General features: G+C 43.9%; 1 protein-coding gene across 1 annotated transcript in view; it reads left to right on the forward strand.

Moving 5' to 3' along the window:
- The window catches only part of LOC106608615 (adhesion G protein-coupled receptor A3), a 66,868-nt gene extending 57,003 nt beyond the window's left edge, over nt 1-9,865 (forward strand). The window contains exons 11-19 of the mRNA XM_014206657.3: nt 1,485-1,646; nt 1,839-2,042; nt 3,955-4,156; nt 4,624-4,832; nt 5,235-5,359; nt 5,733-5,856; nt 6,579-6,724; nt 7,037-7,132; nt 8,033-9,865. Of these exons, the coding sequence (XP_014062132.3) occupies nt 1,485-1,646; nt 1,839-2,042; nt 3,955-4,156; nt 4,624-4,832; nt 5,235-5,359; nt 5,733-5,856; nt 6,579-6,724; nt 7,037-7,132; nt 8,033-9,500 (2,736 nt within the window). The 3' untranslated portion in view covers nt 9,501-9,865. The remainder of the gene's footprint in view (nt 1-1,484; nt 1,647-1,838; nt 2,043-3,954; nt 4,157-4,623; nt 4,833-5,234; nt 5,360-5,732; nt 5,857-6,578; nt 6,725-7,036; nt 7,133-8,032) is intronic.
- The last annotated feature ends 15,030 nt before the right edge of the window (nt 9,866-24,895 follow it).

Consider the following 24,895-nt stretch of genomic DNA (forward strand, 5'->3'; position numbering starts at 1 on the left):
CAAACATGTCAAACGTTGTATAGCATAAATCATTAGGGCCTTTTTTAACCAGAACATGAATAATATTCAAGGTGGACGAATGCATACTCTTTTATAACGTATTGGAACGAGGGTACCCAACATGAACTCGCGCGCCAGGTGTGTAATGGGCCATCATCGTTCCATGGCTCTTGTTCGGTCAGATCTCCCTCCAGAAGACTCAAAACACTTTGTAAAGACTGGTGACATCTAGTGGAAGCAATAGGAAGTGCCAAAATATTCCTCAGCCCCTGTGTTTTTCAATGGGATAGGTTTAAAGGTAATACAACACATCAGGTATCCACTTCCTGTCAGAAAATGTCTCAGGGTTTTGCCTGCCAAATGAGTTCTGTTATACTCACAGACACCATTCAAACAGTTTTAGAAACTTTAGAGTGTTTTCTATCCATATATAATAAGTATATGCATATTCTAGTTACTGGGTAGGATTAGTAACCAGATTAAATCGGGTACATTTTTTTTATCCAGCCGTGCAAATACTGCCCCCTAGCCCTAACAGGTTAAGCTCTTGGGGGAATCCCAGCAGGCATATTTGTTGTCGGTCCAAATGATTAGCCAAGCAAGGGAAGTTTGCAATGTAAGCACCTTAGCCCTGTTTTTTAATGGAGTTAACGAGTGTACAATTATGTTCACATCAATTCGCGATGATTGTACATCCGCGAAGAAAAGTATCGCCAAAACTTAAAACGTCAATATGGAGATGTCAACATACAAGTGTAAGTAAAAACAAATCTAAAGAAGTTAGAAATTGTGCTACTAATGCACATGATGGCACAAACACGTCTCGTAAAAGTAATGATGGCATTGTTTGGAAATTGTAGAAATAAAACATTTTCCTTCTTTGGAAGTTCCAGCTAGGCAGGCTAACGTTGGTTAGATAATTCATTTGCTAGCGATCGTACAGTAGGCGTATATTAATAATCATATAGTTAAGATAAGTCAACATGCAATCATAGTTGACTGTAGCGCATATAACGCACCCACAAGCTACCGGTGGCTGAAAACACAATCATGACGGGATTAACGAGTGACGAATTTCCAGGCAAGGGCGGTCCATTTACAAATCATTCCTTCCTCCCTCGCCCTGCAAGTGTATACTCGTTAGACATCATGAAACGTCATCAGAAGTGTCCACTTAATTTGAGGGCTGAAGGGATAGGGTGTGTCTGTTATGTGTTTGGAACGCAGCCCTGGTCTAGAGCCCTGTGCCCTCCGTAAGAGCTGAGAGGAACCCGAAGGCTCAAATTCAGATGTTTCCTGTGCGATGACAATAAAGACTACATTGATTGTTGGATAAAAAAAAACAAGGCACTCTATTGTTTCGATTGACAAGGCCCGTGTATGTGTGTGCCTCTGTCTGGCCCTGCGTGTATTTGCAGGTAACCGTGTATAGTTCTGTGGTTTCTTGGTGTGTGTGTGTGTTAACCCTGTTCCGTCTGTCTCAGTTGGGGGATGTGATGGTGGACATCTCCAGTAATCTGATGCACGCTGATGAGCGGGTGTTGCGGCTGGCTCAGCGCGAGGCCAGGGCCTGCTCCCGCATCGTGGAGTGTCTCCAGAGGATCTCTGTACACCAGCTAGCCAGCGGAACCCAGGCCTACTCCACCGTAAGATCGCGCCAGATCATGAGATCCCATTACCAAATCCTAAACGGCATCGGGGTGTAAATGCATTGTCGTTGGGAGATGGCGTTTTGCATGTGTGTTTATACTATTGGAATTTAAAAGTACATTTGATTGTTGTTTATTTGACCTCATGCGTATTTTTCCTTTTCTCGTATTCCTATCATTTGTTCCCAGAATTCCCATAACATCGCCCTGGAGGCCCACGCCATCAAGGCGAGCAGCTTCAATGGCATGACCTGCACACTGTTCCAGAAGCTGATGCCTGAACGCATTGCTCTCCGAGACCTGGGCCCACGCATCGACCTGGACGGCAACCCTGACCGCCAGCTCAGCTTCAAGTGTAACGTCACCAGCACCATGTCCGGCCTCTCTCTTAAGGTCAGTACCCAGGAATGACCGTAGGCGAGGCAATCAATCCAATGTGTAGAAACAAAAACGTTTTTACATCAGCACTTGTCACAAAGTGCTTATAAAGTAGCCTAGACTGCAAAGAGCAAGCAGCAGCAGTCATCGGAACAGGTCCCCTTAGCCTTAACAATATATAGACTGAAAATGATGCATAAGTCATTTAAGATATCGCCATCATTGCCCCTTGAAATGTTTTATCAAAATGAGGTGTGTTGTCTTGAGGTTCACCCATACAGTGAGGGAAAAAAGTATTTGATCCCCTGCTGATTTTGTACGTTTGCCCACTGACAAAGAAATTATTAGTCTATAATTTTAATGGTAGGTTTATTTGAACAGTGAGAGACAGAATAACAACAAAACAATCCAGAAAAACGCATGTCAAAAATGTTATAAATTGATTTGCATTTTAATGAGGGAAATAAGTATCTGACCCCCTCTCAATCAGAAAGATTTCTGGCTCCCAGGTGTCTTTTATACAGGTAACGAGCTGAGATTAGGAGCACACTCTTAAAGGGAGTGCTCCTAATCTCAGCTTGTTACCTGTATAAAAGACACCTGTCCACAGAAGCAGTCAATCAATCAGATTCCAAACTCTCCACCATGGCCAAGACCAAAGAGCTCTCCAAGGATGTCAGGGACAAGATTGTAGACCTACACAAGGCTGGAATGGGCTACAAGACCATCGCCAAACAGCTTGGTGAGAAGGTGACAACAGTTGGTGCGATTATTCGCAAATGGAAGAAACACAAAAGAACTGTCAATCTCCCTCGGCCTGGGGCTCCCTGCAAGATCTCACCTCGTGGAGTTGCAATGATCATGAGAACGGTGGGGAATCAGCCCAGAACTACACGGGAGGATCTTTTCAATGATCTCAAGGCAGCTGGGACCATAGCCACCAAGAAAACAATTGGTAACACACTACGCCGTGAAGGACAGAAATCCTGCAGCGCCCACAAGGTCCCCCTTCTCAAGAAAGCACATATACATGCCCATCTGAAGTTTGCCAATGAACATCTGAATGATTCAGAGGACAACCGGGTGAAAGTGTTGTGGTCAGTTTTTCTGCTAAGGGGACAGGACAACTTCACCGCATCAAAGGGACGATGGACGGGGCCATGTACCGTCAAATCTTGGGTGAGAACCTCCTTCCCTCAGCCAGGGCATTGAAAATGGGTTGTGGATGGGTATTCCAGCATGACAATGACCCAAAACACACGGTCAAGGCAACAAAGGAGTGGCTCAAGAAGAAGCACATTATGGTCCTGGAGTGGCCTAGCCAGTCTCCAGACCTTAATCCCATAGAACATTTGTGGAGGGAGATGAAGGTTCGAGTTGCCAAACGTCAACCTCGAAACCTTAATGACTTGGAGAAGATCGGCAAAGAGGAGTGGGACAAAATCCCTCCTGAGATGTGTGCAAACCTGGTGGCCAACTACAAGAAACGTCTGATCTCTGTGATTGCCAACAAGGGTTTTGCAGAGGGGTCAAATACTTATTTCCCTCATTAAAATGCAAATCATTTTATAACATTTTTGACATGCGTTTTTCTGGATTAGTTTGATGTTATTCTGTCTCTCACTGTTCAAATAAACCTACCATTAAAATGATAGACAGATCATTTCTTTGTCAGTGGGCAAATGTACAAAATCAGCAGGGGATCAAATACTTTTTTCCCTCAGTGTAGCACAAACCAAAGAACAGCTTTCCATATAACCATGTCTTTTCTAAGTAAATGCCAATTAAACAATGAACTGTAGACTAAAACGTTAACCAGAATCCCACATTATGCTGTACACTCAATCATACTTTTTTTTTATCTCTATGGGACTAAATAAAGGATAAATAAAATGAAAGAATAAATCCTCTCTTTTTCTCTACCTAGAACACCATAGTGGAGGCGTCCCTGCAGCTCCCCCCATCTTTGTTCTCTCAGTACCTGGGCCAGGCCGACGACAACGTCTACAAGCTTCACCTGTTGGCCTTCCGCAACGGCAAGCTCTTCCCCTCCACGGGCAACTCCACCCTGCTGGCTGACGGGGGGAAGAAGAGGAACGTGGCCACCCCCGTTCTCCTGGCCAAGATTGGTGAGTCCGACATGCACTCCACTGTACCATTAAAGTAATAGATGGGTTTTGTTCAAGATATTGTTGTGACTTGTTTTAAGAGGGAATTTTGTGGTTTGGGCAAAGACTTTTGATTTAGGGATCCATCTGTAATACTGGGCAAGTCAGTTAAGAACTAATTCTTCTTTACAGTGACGGTCTAGGAACAGTGGGTTAACTGCCTTGTTCAGGGGCAGAAGGACCAATTTTTACCTTGTCAGCTCGGGAATTTGATCTAGCAAACTTTCGGTTACTGGCTCAACGCTCTAACCACTAGGATACCTGTCGCCCTTTTGTCTTACATTGGATTTTAGAAAAGGTAGCTAAAAAAAATGACCAATAAATAAAGGAACCAGGATATGTTTTGAAGACTAACGCCTCTCTGTCTTTTTTCCCTCACGCTCTACTCATCTCTCTCTCGCTCTCTCTCTCTGCCTCTGATTGGTCAGAGGGTTTCCAGCTGCGCGGACTGCGTGTCCCGGTGAACGCCACGCTGCGGAGGTTTGCCCGTGGCTCGGACGCCGTGCCCGCCTGCTGGAACTTCAGCCTGCTGGGCGGGCAGGGTGGCTGGCAGAGCGAGGGCTGCCGTGTCCTGCGGCACCATGACAACTTCACCACGCTCTCCTGTGACTCGCTCAGCAACTACGCTGTGCTCATGGTGGGTGGCCAGGGGTTTCATGGCCTTTTAAACTCAATGAACAAATGTGACTTCGGGAGACAACATAAGGCTGTTTCCAACATTAAGGCTGTTTTCCTCAGTAAATGCAGTACGGTTCTTCTTTTGTTTTCTTGCCATGATGCTTCTGAGTATTTAGGATACTGATATCGTGACAACCGCAACTTTTTTTGTTGAGACATTAGCCTTTTCAAGACGAGCTCAACATCTCTTTTCGGTTCACACGTTCTATAAAAACTACCTGTTTAGTTTTGGCCCAACCAATTGACAATTTCCTGAGTTGACGAAGTTGGCTCATACCTTTTCTTCAGGGTTAATTTGTTATTGTATGACACATTGTCTAAAGTGATGACATTCTAACATTTTGATGTGTGTATCCCACAGGATCTTACTGGGGTGGAATATTTCTCTCCCAGCATTGAGCCTCTCCACCCAGTCCTCTACGCCACAGCTATCGTCCTCCTGCTCTGTCTTCTGGCCATCATCATCAGCTACGTCTACCACCACAGGTAACAGCTCTACCTGCTAGTAGAATCTAATACAGTGTATTCCTAGTGCCTAAGATACCAAGTACCCATCTTACTAGTAGTACGGTATCTAATATTACCAAATGATGGACTGTGACTCGCTTTCGGGTCGCAGCACAAGATTCGAGGCCAGAATGTTTCTTATTTGGTGGGTGACAATCCAAGGAAGTTTGGGAACCAATACTGTCCAGTCTCCACTAATATGTTCACCACTCCACAAGCACATCTCTACCACTCCGAACTCGTAACAGATTTTGAATGAATCAAACATACGAATGAATAGACATGATATTTTATTCCCTGATATTTTTTTGCTCAATCTCACCATGCCAATTCTGTGTGGTTGTGTGTCCAGGTCTGTCCGGATCAGCCGTAAGTTCTGGCACATGCTGGTCAACCTCTGCTTCCACATCTTCCTCACCTGCGGCGTCTTCGTGGGTGGCATCAACCAGACGCGTTACGCCAGCGTGTGCCAAGCTGTGAGTATTCCCCCCTACCCCCCACCATAACCCCCTGGTGTGCCAGCCTATCTGCCTACCAACCTGCCAGCCAGACTGCCAACCCGCCTTCCCTTGCCAAAAGCATCTCACAATTATATGGGGATCTCAAGATGTTGTGGAGGAGGCAAATATGCCTTTGGCAACATAGTGTGATTCCTGATTCTCCACTGTTTTCCCCAAGGTGTACACTCTCTGTTTCCACCGTTAAATCCATGAGAAGGGTGGAGAAACGGGACTACTTCAGCTGAAGGCAGTGTAGCACCCCCTGCTGATTTGCACTGGGTTCTTTAATTTATTCATTGTCCTTAACACAAAGCCCAGCTGGTAGAGAACATCTTGGAAAATAACGGTTTGCCACCTAGAATAAAGGATATCCTACAGCTAGGCTCTACTTTGTCAAGGAACTTTACAAACTGACAATTAGTACAATAACATTTTATGAAGTGAGTTTTCACAATGCGTAGTATTTTGCTCATAAATTATTAGTGAAGCATCTATGTAGTGCTTATGTAGAATTTGTGAATGCTCTATAAAGCCTTTATATAGTCCAGGCAATATGTGAACAAATCTTGAACTTTTTCATAAAATCATGATACTTGGTACACTCATACAGTTTGGCACATTGAACATTCTCATAATGAAGTTGTTTGTTTAAAGTGGAATCTTGAGCGTGACTGAGCCCGGTGGTGATTTCTTTTCAGGTGGGCATCGTTCTGCACTACTCGACCCTGGCCACAGCTCTGTGGGTGGGCGTGACGGCACGCAACATCTACAAGCAAGTGACCCGCAAGGCCAAGCACTACGAAGAGCTGGACGAGCCCCCGCCCCCTCCCCGACCCATGCTGAGGTAAAATACTACAGTTCCCACAATGCACAGTTATGAAAAGGTTTGGTCATTATAGCGAGTCAGACTAACTGTTTAGTGTGTGGACGAGGATCAGTTGAAATGCTGTACAATCACATTTTGCGTTTCTCTCCCTTTACAAGGAGCTGCTAATATGTGTAATGTGTATTATGTATCTTCTAGAAATATAGCTGTGACCACATGGTGTCAGTACAGAGGCCTGAAGCACACATGCCACCTCTGCAACCAACTCACCACCAATTTGATCCCAAGCAGGTCCTACTAAGCTCTTTTTCCGCTACCTTTTCCTACCAGGTTCTACCTAATAGGCGGAGGGATACCGATCATCGTCTGTGGCATAACCGCAGCCGCCAACATCAAGAACTACGGTAGCCAGACCAACGCACCATAGTAAGTAGTGCCAATTTACCGTCACATTGTATGGAAACCAATTAGTTCTTCTACTATAGTGTGTGTTTATGGAATTTGTTATGTTTTATGTTGACAGAAGGCTTTGTGTATATATAAAACTAGACCCAAGAGAAATCGCTTTTTGTTTTCGACTGGCCAGAATGCGTGTGTGCGTGGCTTTATGTAAAAAACAAATATTTTGTGGGCGTAGGACAAGTTCTGAGTCCCTGTGATGTTCCGAGAGCCCGATTGGGGAGCGCTATTTATAGTGTGTGTCTCGGCACCTCACGTCTGCTGCCGTTTTCCTAGTCTGTCGGTCTCTCTTTCTTCTCATTCTCCCTCTCTCTGTTCATGTTCTCGCTTCTCTCTTTCTGTCTCTCTCTCGCTCTTTCTTTCCCTCTCCATTTCTCCCCCTCTTTTATTCTCACACTTTATGGTGGCAGCTGTTTGGGTTGCAATTTGGAAATCTGGGCCTTTATTTGTCTGAAGTCTTTGGAGTTTAATTAATTTGCAGCTACTGAGACGAATGGAACCCGCCCCGTGGAATATTCCGGAACAGATACTCTATTCCCGCTTTTCACATTTTCAAAGAGAATCAATGCGTGCGTGTGTGTTTTTTTAAAAACTTGATTTAATGAGCTACGGGTTGAGTCAAACACAAAAACAATGTGGTTTGTGGACCACTTGAATGGGTGACACTTGACTCATCGGGCAAAGATTTGTCATGTCATACTTGTCTTATGGCTTCATTGCCAACATATGTTTTTACTGAATGCAGCTGATATATCGTCACATCTGCACAATACATTTGTGTGTATGATATTGTGCGTGTGTACCACATTTACATAAATATTTACTGTATGTTTGTACTTATGCCTTCCCCTTCTGTCGTCTCCTCAGTTGCTGGATGGCGTGGGAGCCCAGCCTGGGGGCCTTCTACGGCCCCGTCGGCTTCATCGTCTTCGTGGACTGCATGTACTTCCTTAGTATCCTCCTCCAGCTGCGCCGCCACCCCGAGCGCCGCTACGAACTTAAGGAACCCGCCGAGGAGCAACAGAGGCTGGCGGTAGCGGGCAGCGATGCCGGAGACATCCCGGCCACACTCCTCCAGCCCCACGACGCCTCGTCCTCTACGGTGTCGGCTCCCCATGCCGTGTCCCTGTCAGCGCTGGAGAACGAGCATACGTTTGCGCTGCAGCTCCTGGGCGCGGCGGTTGCTCTGGGGCTCTACGCGTCGCTGTGGGTGTTTGGCGCCATGGCCGTGTCCCAGGAGAGGCCGGCCGACCTGGTGTTCTCCTGCCTGTTTGGCATTGCGGCGCTGGCTCTGGGTGGCTTTTTGATGGCACACCACTGCGTCAACCGCCAGGACATGAGGCGCCACTGGGCCCAGGCCTGTTGCCCCGAGAGACGGGCCTACTCGGCGCAGGAGGACGCCCTGCTGCCGCTGCCGGGGGCATCCACGGCGTCTGCGGCTGGGTCGGTTGGTAGGGGTAATGACGATGCGGCCAAGTGTGCCCACAGCAGCGCAGAGTCATCCTGCACCAATAAGAGTGGCCCCAGTGTGCGAAACTCCACCCAGGGAAGTAAACTGACCAATCTGCATGCAGAGGCAGCGCAGAACAAATCCTTGCCCCTACTAGCCCTGCCCGCCAATGGGGCAGCCATACTGGACAACAGCCTGACGGAGCACTCGGTGGACAACGAGATCAAGATGCACGTGGCGCCCGTGGAGGTGCAGTTCCGGCCCAACAACAACAATCCTGCCGCCAACGGACCCACAGGCCGGCATCACAAGAACAGGGCGCGGGCCCACCGGGCCAGCCGACTCACGGTGCTGCGCGAGTACGCCTATGACGTGCCCACCAGCGTGGACGGCAGCGTGCAGAGCGGCCCCCACAGACGGCATCGCCACGAACACCACGACAGTCAGCAGGCGCGGTGCAGCCGACGGGCAGTCTACATGGCCTACAGGGAGCGCCACCAGAGCCAGACGCAACAGGACAGCAGCGACGCAAGCACGTCCCTGCCCCGACGCTCGCGCTACACCGACAAGGGTGGGGGCAGCACTAGCGCCCTAGGCAACGGGGCTATCGGAGTAGTGGGAAGTGTAGGATCAACAGTAGGAACAGGTGGAGAAGGGGAGGGGGCTGGGACTTCTGCGTCTGTTACGAGTAAAGACAGTAGTAGCATAAAGCAGCCCAATAACACAGAGCTGGTGGACGGCCAGCCCAAGTCGTACGGGCTCAACCTGGCTACACAAAACGGCACGCTCAAAAACAATGGGCAGATCATGCCTGTAATCAACACAGAGAGCTCGTGCTCAGCCAACATAAAAACTGGACTATGGAAACACGAGACTACTGTGTAGTGTGTTTTCTGCACCAAAGACTGCATGTCATGTGCGCGCTCCCTTCAACTGTGAAATCTTTGTTTCTATCATAGTTTTTTTTTTATGGTACAATGTTTCAAAAAAATTGTTATTGAAAAAAATATATCTTCAAAATAGTCACCCTATTTTGAGTTTGTGAAAGTGTGTGTTTTGGATGCCACTGGTCTGTCTCTGTAGAAGACATTTTGTAAATGGTTTATTTTTATATCATTTAATCCTAATGAAATGAGTTTTGGACGTGAAACTGCATGTTCTGTGCTGTTGCCTAGTGCGTATCCACTGGGCTGGTTCTTTTTTATTTTCTAGTTTGTTTCAGTCTAATAAACCAAACGTTTCTAATTCCATTCACGTAATTGAAAGTTTCTTATTCCCTTTTTCTCGGCTGACCTTTACTCCGACATATGTCGAGAGGAGTGCAAAGGTGAGTCCAAGCATCTTGGTTTTCAAAAGATCTCTCGCTCTCGGGAGCTACCCTGACAAGTTTGTAATTGGGGTTTTGGTGAACTGTGTTCTCTTCTTTTTACACTCACCTGGAGAGTCAATTCTTTAATTGTGGTTGAGGTCTTAGTCTGGATCTAATTATTATATTTTTTTCAGCCCCGGAAGTTTCCAGGGGCCCACTGGTAACGCCTGAGGTAATTGACAGCTGATTCTCAGGGCGGTGTCCGTGTCACTGTCGACAATGAGAGGAAGGGATCATTAATGCAGTGCATCTTCACCTTCATACCTCTCCTCTCTAGCAGACCATCAGCGCTATTCACAGCTATAAATTCCTGTTAGGAAAGAGTCAGTAGGTGGGACAGAAGCATGATTCGACAACTGAGCAGTACCTTTGCAACGCAATGTGTTGGAGAGAGACAGATTGCCATCCTTTAGTCTGTTAGGTGAATCCTATTGTCGTCTATTGATATCAGCGATGGTCCTAATCCATTGATTAGTAATTCCCCTGGGGGGCCTAAGGGCAATCCAACCAGGGGGATCTGCCTTAAATGTTGACATTTGTTTGACGTACTGCGTCCGTTACTTATCAACCTGTCCGTTTCTGAGCTGTTGTGTGAAGGTCATGTGATGTTGAAAGCGATTCATTAAAAACATATTGACTATCTGTAACTGTCCCAATCACAAAGGACACGGCAAAGAAAGTAAAGCCATCACTCTGCTTTTCTGCTAATGATGTATTATAAAGCATATTTCAGGCGGGCAGCGATATATTACCCAGCCATCTTGGAAATGACAAACCGTAATAAGACCTTTGAATAATGTATTGAGCAATTATGTCTTGATTAGTGTTGGCTTCAGTGATTCCCTCCAGTCAGGAGAGTGAACCTCAAATAATGACTGAGGTTTCAAGGAGTCGATCCCATCTCTTAGAAAGTTCACTTGAGGTTGACACTTCTGTTTACTCTCTGGATCAAGTCAACTAACAGGCTGATTCAATCTGCCTTGAAATCATGGCAATCACCTCCTTGGGCAAAAATGGATGAATTAAAGATCAGATATTAAGTCGGGTGCTTTCCCAAATGTGTGTTTAGAACTCAAAGGGTATCCATTTCTTCCAGGACTCGACAGTAATATATAAAAAAAAAAAAGGGGTTGAGAAACTTCAAATGTTGACTGCCATATTGAGATGTATAAAATTATATAATTTATTTTCCCCCATTGAGTATCCTAAGAGCGTGACCAGACGAGTGATGCATCTCTTACATCTTTTACAATGCCTGGAAGAAGCATCTGGCTTTGTTGTGGGAACTTGCCAGGGGAATAAAAATGGATACCTAATACAAAGTCAGGCCATCTGTGCTAGTCGCAATTAGCTGTCTCGAACTGTTTAGAGGAACATTAAATATATTACCTTGAACGTCCTAATTATCTACAACTTCAGAGGCCTGAAATATAGATTCAAATCTCAATCAGCAACCAGCGTTTCTAATGATTATGCCGGTGTCAAGCCATTGTTTATAATGTAAAATATGAATCATACATTCTAAATCTGGTACTTTCTAATGGATGTACAGTATATACAGTGCATTCGGAAAGTATGCAGACCCCTTGACTTTTTCCACATTTTGTTACGTTACAGCCTTATTCTAAAATGGATTAAATGTTTTTTTTTCCTCATCAATCTACACACCCCATAATGACAAAGCAAAAACATGTTTTTAGAAATGTAATCACTGCCAAAGGTATACAATGCAAAAAAAACTACGAAATATAACGTTTATATAAGTATACAGACCCTTTACTCAGTACTTTGTTGAAGCACCTTTGGCAGTGATTACAGCCTCAAGTCTTCTTGGGTATGACCCTACAAGATTGGCACACCTATATTTGGGGAGCTTCTCCCATTCTTCTCTGCAGATCCTCTCAAGCTCTGTCAGGCTGGATGGGGAGCGTTGCTGCAAAGCTATTTTCAGGTCTCTCCAGAGATGTTCAAGTCCGGGCTCTGGCTGGGCCACTCCAGGACATTTAGAGACTTGTCCAGAGCCACTTCTGGAGCAGGTTTTCATCAAGGATCTCTCTACTTTGCTCCATTTATCTTTCCCTCGATCCTGACTAGTCTCCCAGTCCCTGCCGCTGAAAAACATCCCCACAGCATGATTCTGCCACCACCATGCTTCACCGTAGGGATGGTGCCTGGTTTCCTCCAGATGTGATGCTTGGCATTCAGGCCAAAGAGTTCAATCTTGGTTTCATCAGACCAGAGAATCTTGTTTATCATGGTCTGAGAGTCCTTTAGGTGCATTTTGGTGAACTGCAAGCGGGCTGTCATGTGCCTTTTTACTGAGGTGTGGCTTCTGTCTGGCCACTCTTCCATAAAGGCCTGATTGGTAGAGTGCTGTAGAGATGGTTGTCCTTCTGGAAGGTTCTCCCATCTCTACAAAGCAACTCGGGCGCTCTATCAGAGTGACCATCGGGTTTTTGGTCACCTCCCTGACCAAGGGCCTTCTCCCCCGATTTCTCAGTTTGGCAGGGAGGCCAGCTCTAGGAAGAGTCTTGGTGGTTCCATACTTCTTCCATTTAAGAATGATTGAGGCCACTGTGTTCTTGGGGACCTTCAATGCTGCAGACATTTTTTAGTACCCTTCCCCAGATCTGTGCCTCCACAGACAATTCCTTCGACCTCATGGCATGGTTTTTTTCTGTCAACTGTGGGACCTTACATAGACAGGTGTGTGCCTTTCCAAATCATGTCCAATCAATTGAATTTAAAGTTACAAAAAACAGTAACACAATAAAATAACAAGGAGGCTATGTACAATGGTTACCGGTACTGAGTCAATGTGCAGAGGTACGGTTTAGTCGAGATAATTTAAGTCATATGTACATTAGGCAGCTCCTGTACGGACTCGGGAGAGGCGAAGGTCGAGAGCCGTGCGTCCTCCGAAACACAACCGAACCAAGCCGCACTGCTTCTTGACACAATGCCCACTTAACCCGGAATCCAGCCGCACCAATGTGTCGGAGGAAACACTGTGCACCTGGCGACCGTGTCAGCGTGCACTGGGCCCGGCCCGCCACAGGAGTCGCTAGTGCGCGATGGGACAAGGACATCCCTGCCGGCCAAACCCTCCCCTACCCGGACGACGTTGGGCCAATTGTGCACCGCCCCGCTGGTCTCCCGGTCACGGCCAGCTGCGACAGAGCCTGGACTCAAACCCAGAATCTCTAGTGGCACAGCTAGCACTGCGATGCAGTGCCTTAGATCACTGCGCCACTTGGGAGGCCCACGACTAAGCATAGATAATAAACCGTGAGTAGCAGCAGTGTAAAAAAGGGGGTCAAATAGTCTGGGTAGCCATTTTATTAAGCTGTTCAGCAGTCTTATGGCTTGGGGATAGAAGCTGTTAAGGAGCCTTTTGGTCCTAAACTTGGTGCTCCGTTACTGCTTGCCGTGCGGTAGCAGAGAGAACAGTCTATGACTGGGTGGCTGGAGTCTTTGGCAGTTTTTAGGGCCTTCCTCTGACACCGCCTGGTATAGAGGTCCTGGATGGTTGGCAGCTTGGCCCCAGTGATGTACTGGGCCATACGCACTACCCTCTGTAGCGCCCTGCGGACAGATATTTTAGATTGTCAGAACATTTTTATTTTTAGATTGTCAGAACATTCCATTTTCAGAGAGAATAACACAGGCCTACAAATAGCAATACGGACTCAATGGCCTCAAGTGGCCACACAGTTAAACACAATTGTAGAGATTAGCTACTTGTCATTTGAAATGGTTGCTGAATCCATTTATGGACATAAATGTATTACATGTACTCATTGATTCTTGAAGATTATAACTTATACATGCTTCATGAGCTTAGTTCAACTGTCATACCCCATCAGAACCCAACATATAAGATTGTTTAACTCCAATGTTTGTAAACAATGTAAATGTAAATAAACACTGTATAGCCTCAAATCATGGTTAAAACTATGCAATTAATATCATGGATGGTCAGTCCCTGAATCCATAGCTCTGTCTATGAATTAGAGAGTGGTTACATTTCAACAGCCTCATCCCTTAGCTTTAAGATGATTATGCTTGTCTTTATACAGTACAGTACTCCATGGCAGACCTATCCATTAACTTTGACCTCAACTTTACAGATGATGGCCCCAGTGAATGGTAGTCACTCCATTGTCAACTGGGTAGAATGTCACCTCTCTTGGTCCAGTAGGTGAAAAACAGTCTCTTTGGCCTTTTTCTTTCTTTGGCAACTTAGAGTCCATTTACTTTAGACAGCACTACCACATAATCCCACTCCATACCGTCAGATAGCAGTAGCTCTGGTTCTAACTAGAGGGACTACTTTAGATACAGCTACAATTTCTTCTGTAATAGGTTAGGAGAACTTACGCAACGGGTTAGGACAATTAACGTAGGAGGTTAGGACAATTAGGTTAAGGTAAGGAAAAGGGGTTAAGGGGTTCGCAAAAATTCTCTCCTTACCTGCTACGAAAAGCCACTCGTGTTGACGTGGTGTATTTTTAGGGAGTTCCGTTTTGATGTGCTTCTGCACATCCAGGTCATTTGGACTGTGGGGGAGAGCATGTGGTCCCCTTGATGCAGCTTTTCTTTCTTTTGTGTTCTTGGTATCACCTCAACTAAATACAACTGAATGACCAAACAATAATGGAGACGGCCGGCCTAGAGGGCCAACGCTGCCAGGTCTGAGGTCAGATGATGGAGAAGGTAAGCTTAGGCCTAGGACCTAGACATAGCCAGACTACTGAACAGCATACTCTCACTAACTGGTTTCATAATGACTAACGTCCTATTTAGCTTTACTGACAGAATATGATGCGTAATCATGTGCATTTTATCTGATTGCTTTGTTTGCAGTCACATCTGGGGAAGTTGACTGAGAGCGGGGCCTCAACTGATGCGACCTGGAAGAACTTGCCTTTAATCAAGTGAAGTGGATAATATTCATCATTGGCCTATGCTGAACTCAAAGTAAGTCATCGTTTGCCTTGCTTGTCCTGAATCCAACTGTTGTTGGTCTTTTAGGTCTATAGGTATTGTCACCAAGAATGTCTGTATCACAGGAGGTTGGTGGCACCATAATTGGGGAGAACAGGCTCATGGTAATGACTGGAGCGGAATCAGTGGAATTGTTTCCAGGTGTTTGCTGCCAATCCATTTGCTCTTTTCCAGACATTATTATGAGCCGTTCCCTCCTTAGCAGCCTCCACTGGTCCGTATAGACACAGTGGGATCCCATTGTTTATTTCTTTTCAGGCTCATCTAAGGGATTCTTGACTATGAAGATGGCTAGGTGTGGGGCCCATTATGCAATGGGTAGAGGTCCAGATTCAGCTAAGTGTCGAAGATGGGAGAGATGAAGGGGAAGGGAGAGAGGGAAGGTGAGATTGAGAGACAGACAGAGGGAGAAACTGCAGGACGGACAGAGTGAGGGTGAGACTGACAGAGAGGGGCAGGTAGAGACTGAAGGAGAGAAAATAAGAGGGAGAGTGAAGGGAGAGGTTAATGGAGAGATAAGGTAAGATTGAGTTGGAGAGGAGGGAAGGGAAGGAGACGGGAGGTATTTATCCCCACAGGTTATCTTTAACAGTTATTTTTTATTCCACTCCTGGAGGACTCCAAGTGTGCTCAATTTGTTGGTCAGTTGAAACACCTTGCAATATGTTACAGGTTTACAAGAGAGTCACATTATTTTTTTAAATTATAATTTTTTGAATAATAAAACATACAATCTACCTGCAGTGAAGCCGCTCAACATTTACATTACATTGTCATCTAACAGACTCCCATCCAGAGCGAACCACAGAAGCAACCAGGGTCAACGCCCTGCCCAAGGACACGTCGACAGGCCTCCCACCAAGTCAAAATGGGGACCCGAACCAGCGACCTGTCGGCCACCGGCCCAAGCTCCCAACCGCCAGGCCACCAACCCTCCAAGATCCCCCCCACAGTTTCCCCCGAGAACTGCTCCTCAACCAACCGAGACCCCCCCACCACTCCCTCCATTCCCCAACCCCAAACTCCCCCCCCAAGCCACCGTCCCCCAACGCACCAACAACCAACAACAAGAACAAAAGAGAAAAACAATGTAAAAACAAAATACGTCAAGGACAACAAAAATCGAAACAGCAAGACCAACTGGATATGTTTCAGTGCATGTATGTGTGCACGCGTGTATACATGTGTGTGTGCACATGCATACAAGCACCTGCACGGCATCAACCTCAAGCAAACAGGCATTAGATGTAACAGCGTTGCAATATTGCATTATTGATTTGTTCTAAGTCATCTGAAATCTTTCGACTCCATTTAAATCTTATGTTAATTGGCACGTTCATGCTTATGGCATACATTTCAATTGGAAAGCATGCATTTAAGGCTATGACTACCCAGGATGCCTCAGAGCATCTGATTTTTGTGTACTATATAGCCCACAAAATAATACGACTTTAGACTGCAGTTACATAAACTCATCCCGTTAATAGCCTCAGCGTTAGTCTCATCACCCCTAAGCCACATTCACTTGTCACTTTTAGTTCAACACATCAACTGCAAAGTGGAGTCAGGAGCAGTGGTGAAAAAAAGTGCTCAATTTTCATGCTTGAATAAAAGTAAAGATACCTTAATAGAAAATGACTCAAGTAAAAGGGAAAGTCACCCGGTAAAATACTGCTTGAGTAAAAGTCAAAGTATTTGGTTTGAAATATACTTAAGTATCAGAAGTAAATGGAATGTACTTTAGTATCAATGTACTTTAGTAAAATGTACTTTAGTATCAAAAGTACAAGTATAAACCATTTCAAATTCCTTATATTAAGAAAACCAGACTTTTTTTATGGATTGGGGCACACTTCAACAAGGGGCACACTCCAACACTCAGACATAATTTACAAATGAAGCATTTGTGTTTAGTGACTGCCAGATCAAAGGCAGTAGGGATGACCAGGGATGTTCTCTTGATAAGTGTGTGAATTGTACTTTTGGGTGTCAGGGAAAATGTATAGAAAATGTATTTTCTTTAGGAATGTAGTGAAGTAAAAATATAAATAGTAAAGTACAGATACCCCAAAAAACGACTTAAGTAGTACTTTAAAATATTTGTTTTACTTAAGTACTGGTCAGGAGGTTACTACTTACTGTTAGAATCACTCAAAGTTGCATGTGAAGGGGAAGCTACCGTGACAGACTGAACCACTAGCTTTTGGGGTAAACTAGCTATCTTATTTAATGTACTGCAATGTGACTCTAGAGCATTTGCACACATTCATAGGCTATTCATGTCAACAGAAGTGAATGTGCTGGCAGTGGTATTTACAAGACATATCTACACTGAACAAAAATATAAATGCAACATACAACAACTTAAAAGATTTTATAGTTCATATAAGGAAATCAGTCAATTGAAATAAATTAATTAGGACCTAATCTATGGATTTTACATGACTGGGAATACAGATATGCATCTGTTGGTCACAGATACCTTAAACAAAAGGTAGGGGTGTAGATCAGAAAACCACTCAGTATCAGGTGTGACCAGCATTTGCCTCATGCAGCGGGACACATCTCCTTCACATAAGTTGATCAGGTTGTTGATTGTGGCCTGTGGGATGTTGTCCCACTCCTAATCAGTGGCTGTGTGAAGTTGCTGGATATTGGAGCGAACTGGAACCACTGTCGTACACGTCGATCCAGAGCATCCCAAACATGCTCAATGGGTGACATGTCTGGTGAGTATGCAGGCCAGCTTCCAGGAATTGTGTACAGATCCTTGCGACATGGGGCCATGCATTATCATGCTGAAACATGAGGTGATGGCAGAGGATGAATGACATGACAATTTGCCTCAGGATCTTGTCACGATATATCTGTGCATTCAAATTGCCATCTATAAAATGCAATTGTGTTTGTTGTCCATAGCTTATGCCTGCCTATACCATAATCCCACGGCCTCCATGGGACACTCTGTTCATAATGTTGACATCAGCATACTGCTCACCCACACGACGCCATACACGCTGTCTGCCATCTACCCGGTACAGTTGAAACCGGGATTCATCCATGAAGAGTACCCTTCTCCAGCATTCCAGTGGCCATCGAAGGTGAGCATTTGCCCACTGAAGTCGGTTATGATGCCGAACTGCAGTCAGGTCAAGACCCTGGTGAGGATGATGAGCACACAGATTAGCTTCCCTGAGACGGTTTCTGACAGTTTGTGCAGAAATTCTTTGGTTGTGCAAACCCACAGTTTCATCAGCTGTCCGGGTGGCTGGTCTCAGACGATTCCACAGGTGAAGAAGCCGGATGTGGAGGTCCTGGCCTGGCGTGGTTAAACGTAATCTGCGGTTGTGAGGCTGTTTGGATGTACTGCCAAATTCTCTAAAACGATAATGGAGGTGACTTATGGTAGGGAAATTAACATTAAATTCTCTGGCAACAGCTCTGGTGGACATTCCTGCAGTGAGCATGCCAATTGCACGCTATGGCCTTGTGTAGTTTGATAAAACTGAAAGTTTGAGTGCTCTTTTATTGTCCCCTGCACAAGGTGCACCTGTGTAATGATCATGCTGTTTAATCAGTTTCTTAATATGCCACACCTGTCAGGTGGATGGATTATCTTGGCAAAGGAGAAATGCTCACTAACAGGGATGTAAACACATTAGTGCACAACATTTCTGAGAAAAGGTTTTTGTGCATATGGAACAATTCTGGGATCTTTTATTTTGGCTCATGAAACATGGGACCAACACTACATGTTGTGTTTATATTTATGTATAGTGTAAGTGGGACACACATCTTCTATGGTATACCCTGCTACGTGAGGCTTGTATGCAACTAGGGTTACAAAATTCCAATAAGTTTGCCAAAATTCCTAGGTTGGAGGATTCCCGAATTTCCTGTTTATTTCATCCTGATTCCAGGAATTTTCCAACCAAGATTTCTGGAAAACCCGGGAATTTTGGGAAAGATACTGGAATTTTGCAACCCTTCGCAATGCTATACAGTAGAATGTTCAGATAGAACAGTTCTGTGTAGAACAGACATTATTCTCTCTCAAGCTTGATAGAGAGTCATGTAAGCGCTATCCATTACATTACTTTCTACAATCTTCTAAACATTGTAACTAGTCTAACTGTGGTACTTTGTAAAAAAAAAACTGATTGAACGTGACTTTCCCTTTCAGGTAGTACAGTGTGAATTTAGCCAGGGCTAATTAGTTGTAATATTTCATGAGTGAATCTCCTCTGATGAATTTAGCATTTTCTATGAGTCTCACCCCTACCCTCCCTCGCATAACATGTATTCATGTGAATCACAGTATGATTGGAGATTGTATAAGAATACGTTGATTTGGACTTCCTTTTGCGTTTGCATCTGATAATACCCATGTCGGGTGGATGGAGGGCATGTCTGCAATAAGCATCATGGATCTTTAATGTTTCGTACTTGCATACTAGATTGTGCAATTGTATTAATGAATCATCAAGAGACCATTATTAATTATTATGTCAGAAAGGAGTAACTGTAACTGATGACATTTGCTCTAATGCTTTCCCCCATATAAGTCAATATTAGCTCACATGTTGTGCTGTGGTTATGTTTTGTGGATATGAAAATACAATCTTAATGTAATGTGTGATCAGGATTGTAATGGATTGTAATCGTCCCTTCTACATAGTGTCAGCTGCCCTTTTCGTCCCCATGCTAGCTAGCAGTGGCCACCGCAGCCATTTTGGAATGGCAGTGTCAGCCAATCAGCTCCTTTGTTGTTCAATGTGGCTACGGCTAGCTTGCATGAGGACGAAAAGGTCAGTTTTCCTGCAAAACTAGCTGTATTACAATCTTTTTGATGGAGCAATGTGGATTAAGGTCAAATGTGGAATAGATGTCTTCACGAACATACCCAAACCAGATTACCCGAGATCTGACCCGGTATCCAACTGGGTCGGAACCAAAATGCTGTAGTTGACCCTCAGAACCCGGGTCGGATAACGCTCGGTGCGCATGGACCCCGGAACTGTGTGAAAACAACGACCAGATCCGAAATGATATTTTGAAGAAGAAAATATCCTGATTAAACAGGCTGCTTTCATAAAATGAAATTGAAATGTTCACTGTCAGACAAGTCAAAACAGTTTTACTAGCTTTCGTGGCATTAAATCCGATTTTTTTATCTTTGGGATCCATTTGGGTCCGATACAGACCCGACCCAATTTGGATCCGATTCTCTCTCATCTCTGACATATTTTGGGTCCAATCCACCTTGGATCCAAAGTGGATCAGGTATTGAAAAGAAAAGAAAAGTGGATCGGGTATTGAAGAAAAAAAATGAATGGGTCCTGTCGATCTCGGATGGGAATTTCATGGCTCCAATTCTGTTCGGATCTCAATTTTGGGATCCGAGAAGACCTCTAATTTGGAGAACAGGGACATATCCCATCCCTCCATTGAGCACCAGCTCCACAGTGTCATAATATAACCAGGACTGCGTTCAGACCCTAGTGCAGGTAAAATAAGCGTAATGGTAGGGTCGGTACACTTCTGGCAAAGTCAACAAGTTTTGCTATCAACTGAGTAAATTGCCTCCCATTTCAAACCAATGATTACCCCAAGCTGTCCATTGTACTTGAGTAAACAGACAGCAGTGGTGTATAGTACTTAAGTAAAAACACTTTAAAATACAAGTTAAGTAGTTTTTTGGAGTATCTGTACTTTACTATTTATATTTTTCACAACTTTTACTTCACTACATTCCTAAAAAAAATATATATATTATTTTTCTCCATATATTTTCCCTGACACCCAAAAGTACTCGTTCCATTTTGAATGCTTAGCAGGCCAGCAAAATGGTCTAATTCACACATTTATCAAGAGAACATCCCTGGTCACACCTACTGCCTGTGATCTGGCAGACTCACTAAACACATGCTTGGTTTGTAAACTATGTCTGGGTGTTGGAGTGTGCTCCTGGCTATCTGAAAATAAAATAAAAAAAACAGAAAATGGTGCTGTCTGGTTTGCTTAATATAAGGAATTTCAAACTATTTATACTTTTGATACTTAAGTATATTTTAGCAATTACATTGACTTTTGATACATAAGTATATTTAAAACCAAATACTTTTACTCAAGTATAATTTGACTGGGTGACTTTCACTTTTAGTCATTTTCTATTAAGCCATCTTTACTTTTACTCATGTATGACAATTGGGTACTTTTTCCACCACTGACTGACAGTGTGTCAAAAACAGAGAAAATGAAAATTCCCAGTGGTGCAGTTCTTGAAACCAAGAACTGCAGACCAAATGTGTGTGTGTGTGTGTGTGTGTGTGTGTGTGTGTGTGTGTGTGTGTGTGTGTGTGTGTGTGTTGTTTGTTGTTAATGGCCCCCAGCATGGCAAATAATTGACTCTGTAACATTATACTCCTGCATTGTGAGCCACCTTTTCATATCCTATATAAACTATAGGATATTTGGAATGAACAGTGAGACGTTACTTTGCTTGACCTTGTTTGGCTATTTTTCTACAGAAAGGGCCCAATACCTATATATGTAGATTCATGAGAAGGCTAATCTTTAAAATATTAAATTCCCTCATTTTGATAAAACCTTATACAAACAGAACTTAAACAGTCGTTATAATAACAAGTAATGTCAAATAACCGGTTCTGATTCCAATTTAGAAATGGACTCATTTTCTTATTGCAGCTGACTGAAGTTTTGATGTGTCGTATGCTCGCCCCCCAATGAGAATGCCATGCGCAAGATTTCTGCAGAATCTGCACCAACTCGTTGGCAAAGGAGCATCAACTTTCCAGTACTCCAAGTCATTTACTGACTGTCGCTCAAACTAAACTAACGACTTTTATAACCATGGATTCAAAGAGAGTGGAAAGCATATCTGCCCGAGTGGATGCTGCTGGGCGTTCAACTGGTAGGACAGTATTTGCATGTTTTATTATACAGCCTTTGGGGTTGATATGTTGATGCTGATACTAGTCGAAGCATGCCGGTGGAGTTGGCGTGTCAGAGGCGTGGGTTTACCTCGAAGTGCTTTGCATGGAGACGTTTGCTAAATTATGAAATGTTGAATGAGTCATGTTTCTACTTTTGCCTTCTCCGATATTATAGGAACGAAATGTGAAATGTACAGTATTTGGTGTACATACTACAGCTACTTAGCTCTAGCCTACCTGTCTTGTCAATTTGAACAGCTGTTTTTGAATAGAAACACTTGCGTGAGGTTTCGTCCATTGCGTTCTATATATTTTACATTTATTGTAGCCTAATTAGGCGGAAAATGTTGGTCTTTCCTTTTTGTTGTAATGTAGCCTATATTAGTTTGAATAGTACATTTTTTTTTTTTAGCTATTTACATTTTAATGGCTTATGATATATTAATTATATGGTACATTATACGATTTGAAAGTGAAACATTAACATTGGTAACACTGAATTTGGCACAGCATTCGTGCAGTGATCTTTAATGACTACTTTGTCAGATTACTATAAATGCATATTCTGCTGCCAGCTTGATAAAAATAAAACTCGTTTACCGTAGTCAGGACCACAACTTTGTCGACCGTTTTAGGTCGAGGAATATGTTTTTCATGATATAAAAACGTACACAGTTGAATTGACATTCCCTCCATCAACATTGTTGCTCTTACCTGCTCAACTCCATTACTATATATCTACAAAGAAATTACTTAAATACGATGTAACAACACATTTTTATACTGTAGTGTTACCAAGCACATTCTTAAATCCCCCCCAAAATCACTAAGATGCGTCCCTAAAACTACTGCATGTGTCCTTTAGTGTCGCGGAGAGACATCAAGGAGAGGTAGAGGTCATGGACAACACAAATGCAGTTTGTTCTCGAAGTGAGCAAGTGACCACCTGCGTTCCTACGCAGGCTTCTTTTCTAATCAGAAAACTTGGTTGCCTTCCACACTGATAATCACTCTGGCAGCTCATTGCTTCTCTCATAAAGAAATGGAACAGTAGTTAACCAGATCCTCCACACATGTCAATGTTTGTTTTGGCTGTGTGCATCTTTGATTGGGTCCTAATTATGCCTGCGTACTAGGCGTTTGAACCAAAGGATTTCAAGGAATCCAACTGTGAGTGGAGAAAGTGTGCTGATCTCAACTTTCTCTAAAGTGGTCTGTGGAGGCAGAAAGTGTTTCTTATGCGATTGTTTTCTCCATCTCCTTTTCCCCATACATGTACTCTGAGGTGAGATATGAAACTGTGATTTATTCCGACTGGGTAATTCTGTACTTCCTCAACTCTCTACTGACAAGGCAAATTAACAATGCACTCATTTGATGTTGCGGTATTGCGAGAAATGCTCTGTCAAGATTAGCCTAATTGTTTTAATTTGCATATTCAGTGCCTTTAGCTGCTTAGTCATTTCTTGTAAAGGGGTTTTTGAATCATGTGGTGTTAAAGCATGCTCATGTACAGACTGTCTTTCCTATAGAATTTGACCATTTTGATGCCAGTTTTAGATTTCGGAGTTGTACAATGGGATTGGTTGCACATTTAAAACATGTTGACTAACTCTGTTGTACAATGAGCATCTGTCCAGTCAGTGTTTGTACAGAACACCTTCTTGTTAGAATGATATTCTGCAGTGCTACTAGGTACATGCAGGTTCTAATCAGGACATTAATTAGCTGAATTAGGTGTTAGAGCAGGGCTGGAAAAAAAACTTGCAGCCCCATTGGCTCTCTAGGAGGATTGGCCACCCATGATGCAATATAATGTTCTTGCCTCCAATCCGTGTGATGTATAAATAGGCTGGGCTACTCTGCCTGTAATCGTATTGCTGACAATGGTTAGCCATGTCATTGCATTGCATCAGCTAACTGATGGCTGGCCAGTAAGCCACTCACCCTTTCAGTTGTTGATCATTGTTAGCAAACGCAGATCAAGCTTTTCACGTCCCTCAAGTGACAGCACTTGTAATTGGTTGAAATTACTCGGACTATCCCTTTACTTTTCTTGGAATGGAATTGTCCCTTGTGTAAAAAGCTACAACCAGCCACCCAGCTTGGGGTACCTTTGGGGCAATGATGACTGTCATCCCTGCCTCATTCATTCCCCTAGCAGATCACCACTGAACTTTTACAGTGGAGGAAGATGCATTCTGGAGGCGTTCGGCTGCTATTTCTCTGTATTGTTTTATCTTGTGATGCTATAATTTGCCAGCTACAGTTGAAGTCAGGAAGTTTACATACACCTTAGCCAAATACATTTAAACTCAGTTTTTCACAATTCCTGACATTTAATCCAACTAAAGATTCCCTGTTTTAGGCCAGTTAGGATCGCCACTTTGTTTTAAGAATGTGAAATGTCAGAATAATAGTAGGGAATGATTTATTTCAGCTTTTATTTCTTTCATCACATTCCCAGTGGGTCAGAAGTTTGCATACACTCAATTAGTATTTGGTAGCATTTCCTTTACATTTTTTAACTTGGGTCAAACGTTTTGGGTAGCCTTCCACAAGCTTCCCACTATAAGTTGGGTGAATTTTGGCCCATTCCCCCTGACAGAGCTGGTGTAACTGAGTCAGGTTTGTAGGCCTCCTTGCTCACACACACACACTTTTTCAGTTCTGCCCACACATTTTCTATGGGATTGAGGTCAGGGGTTTGTGATGGCCACTCCAATACCTTGACTTTGTTGTCCTTAAGCCATTTTGCCACAACTTTGGAAGTATGCTTGGGGTCATTGTCCATTTGTAAGACCCATTTGAGACCAAGCTTTAACTTCCTGACTGAGGTCTTGAGATGTTGCTTCAATATATCCACATAATTGATGCCATCTATTTTGTGAAGTGCACCAGTCCCTCCTGCAGCAAAGCACCCCCACACCATGATGCTGCCACCCCCG

This window comes from Salmo salar, chromosome 07 (genome assembly GCF_965601325.2).
Source record: "Salmo salar chromosome 07, fSalSal1, whole genome shotgun sequence".
Classification (NCBI taxonomy): domain Eukaryota; kingdom Metazoa; phylum Chordata; class Actinopteri; order Salmoniformes; family Salmonidae; genus Salmo; species Salmo salar.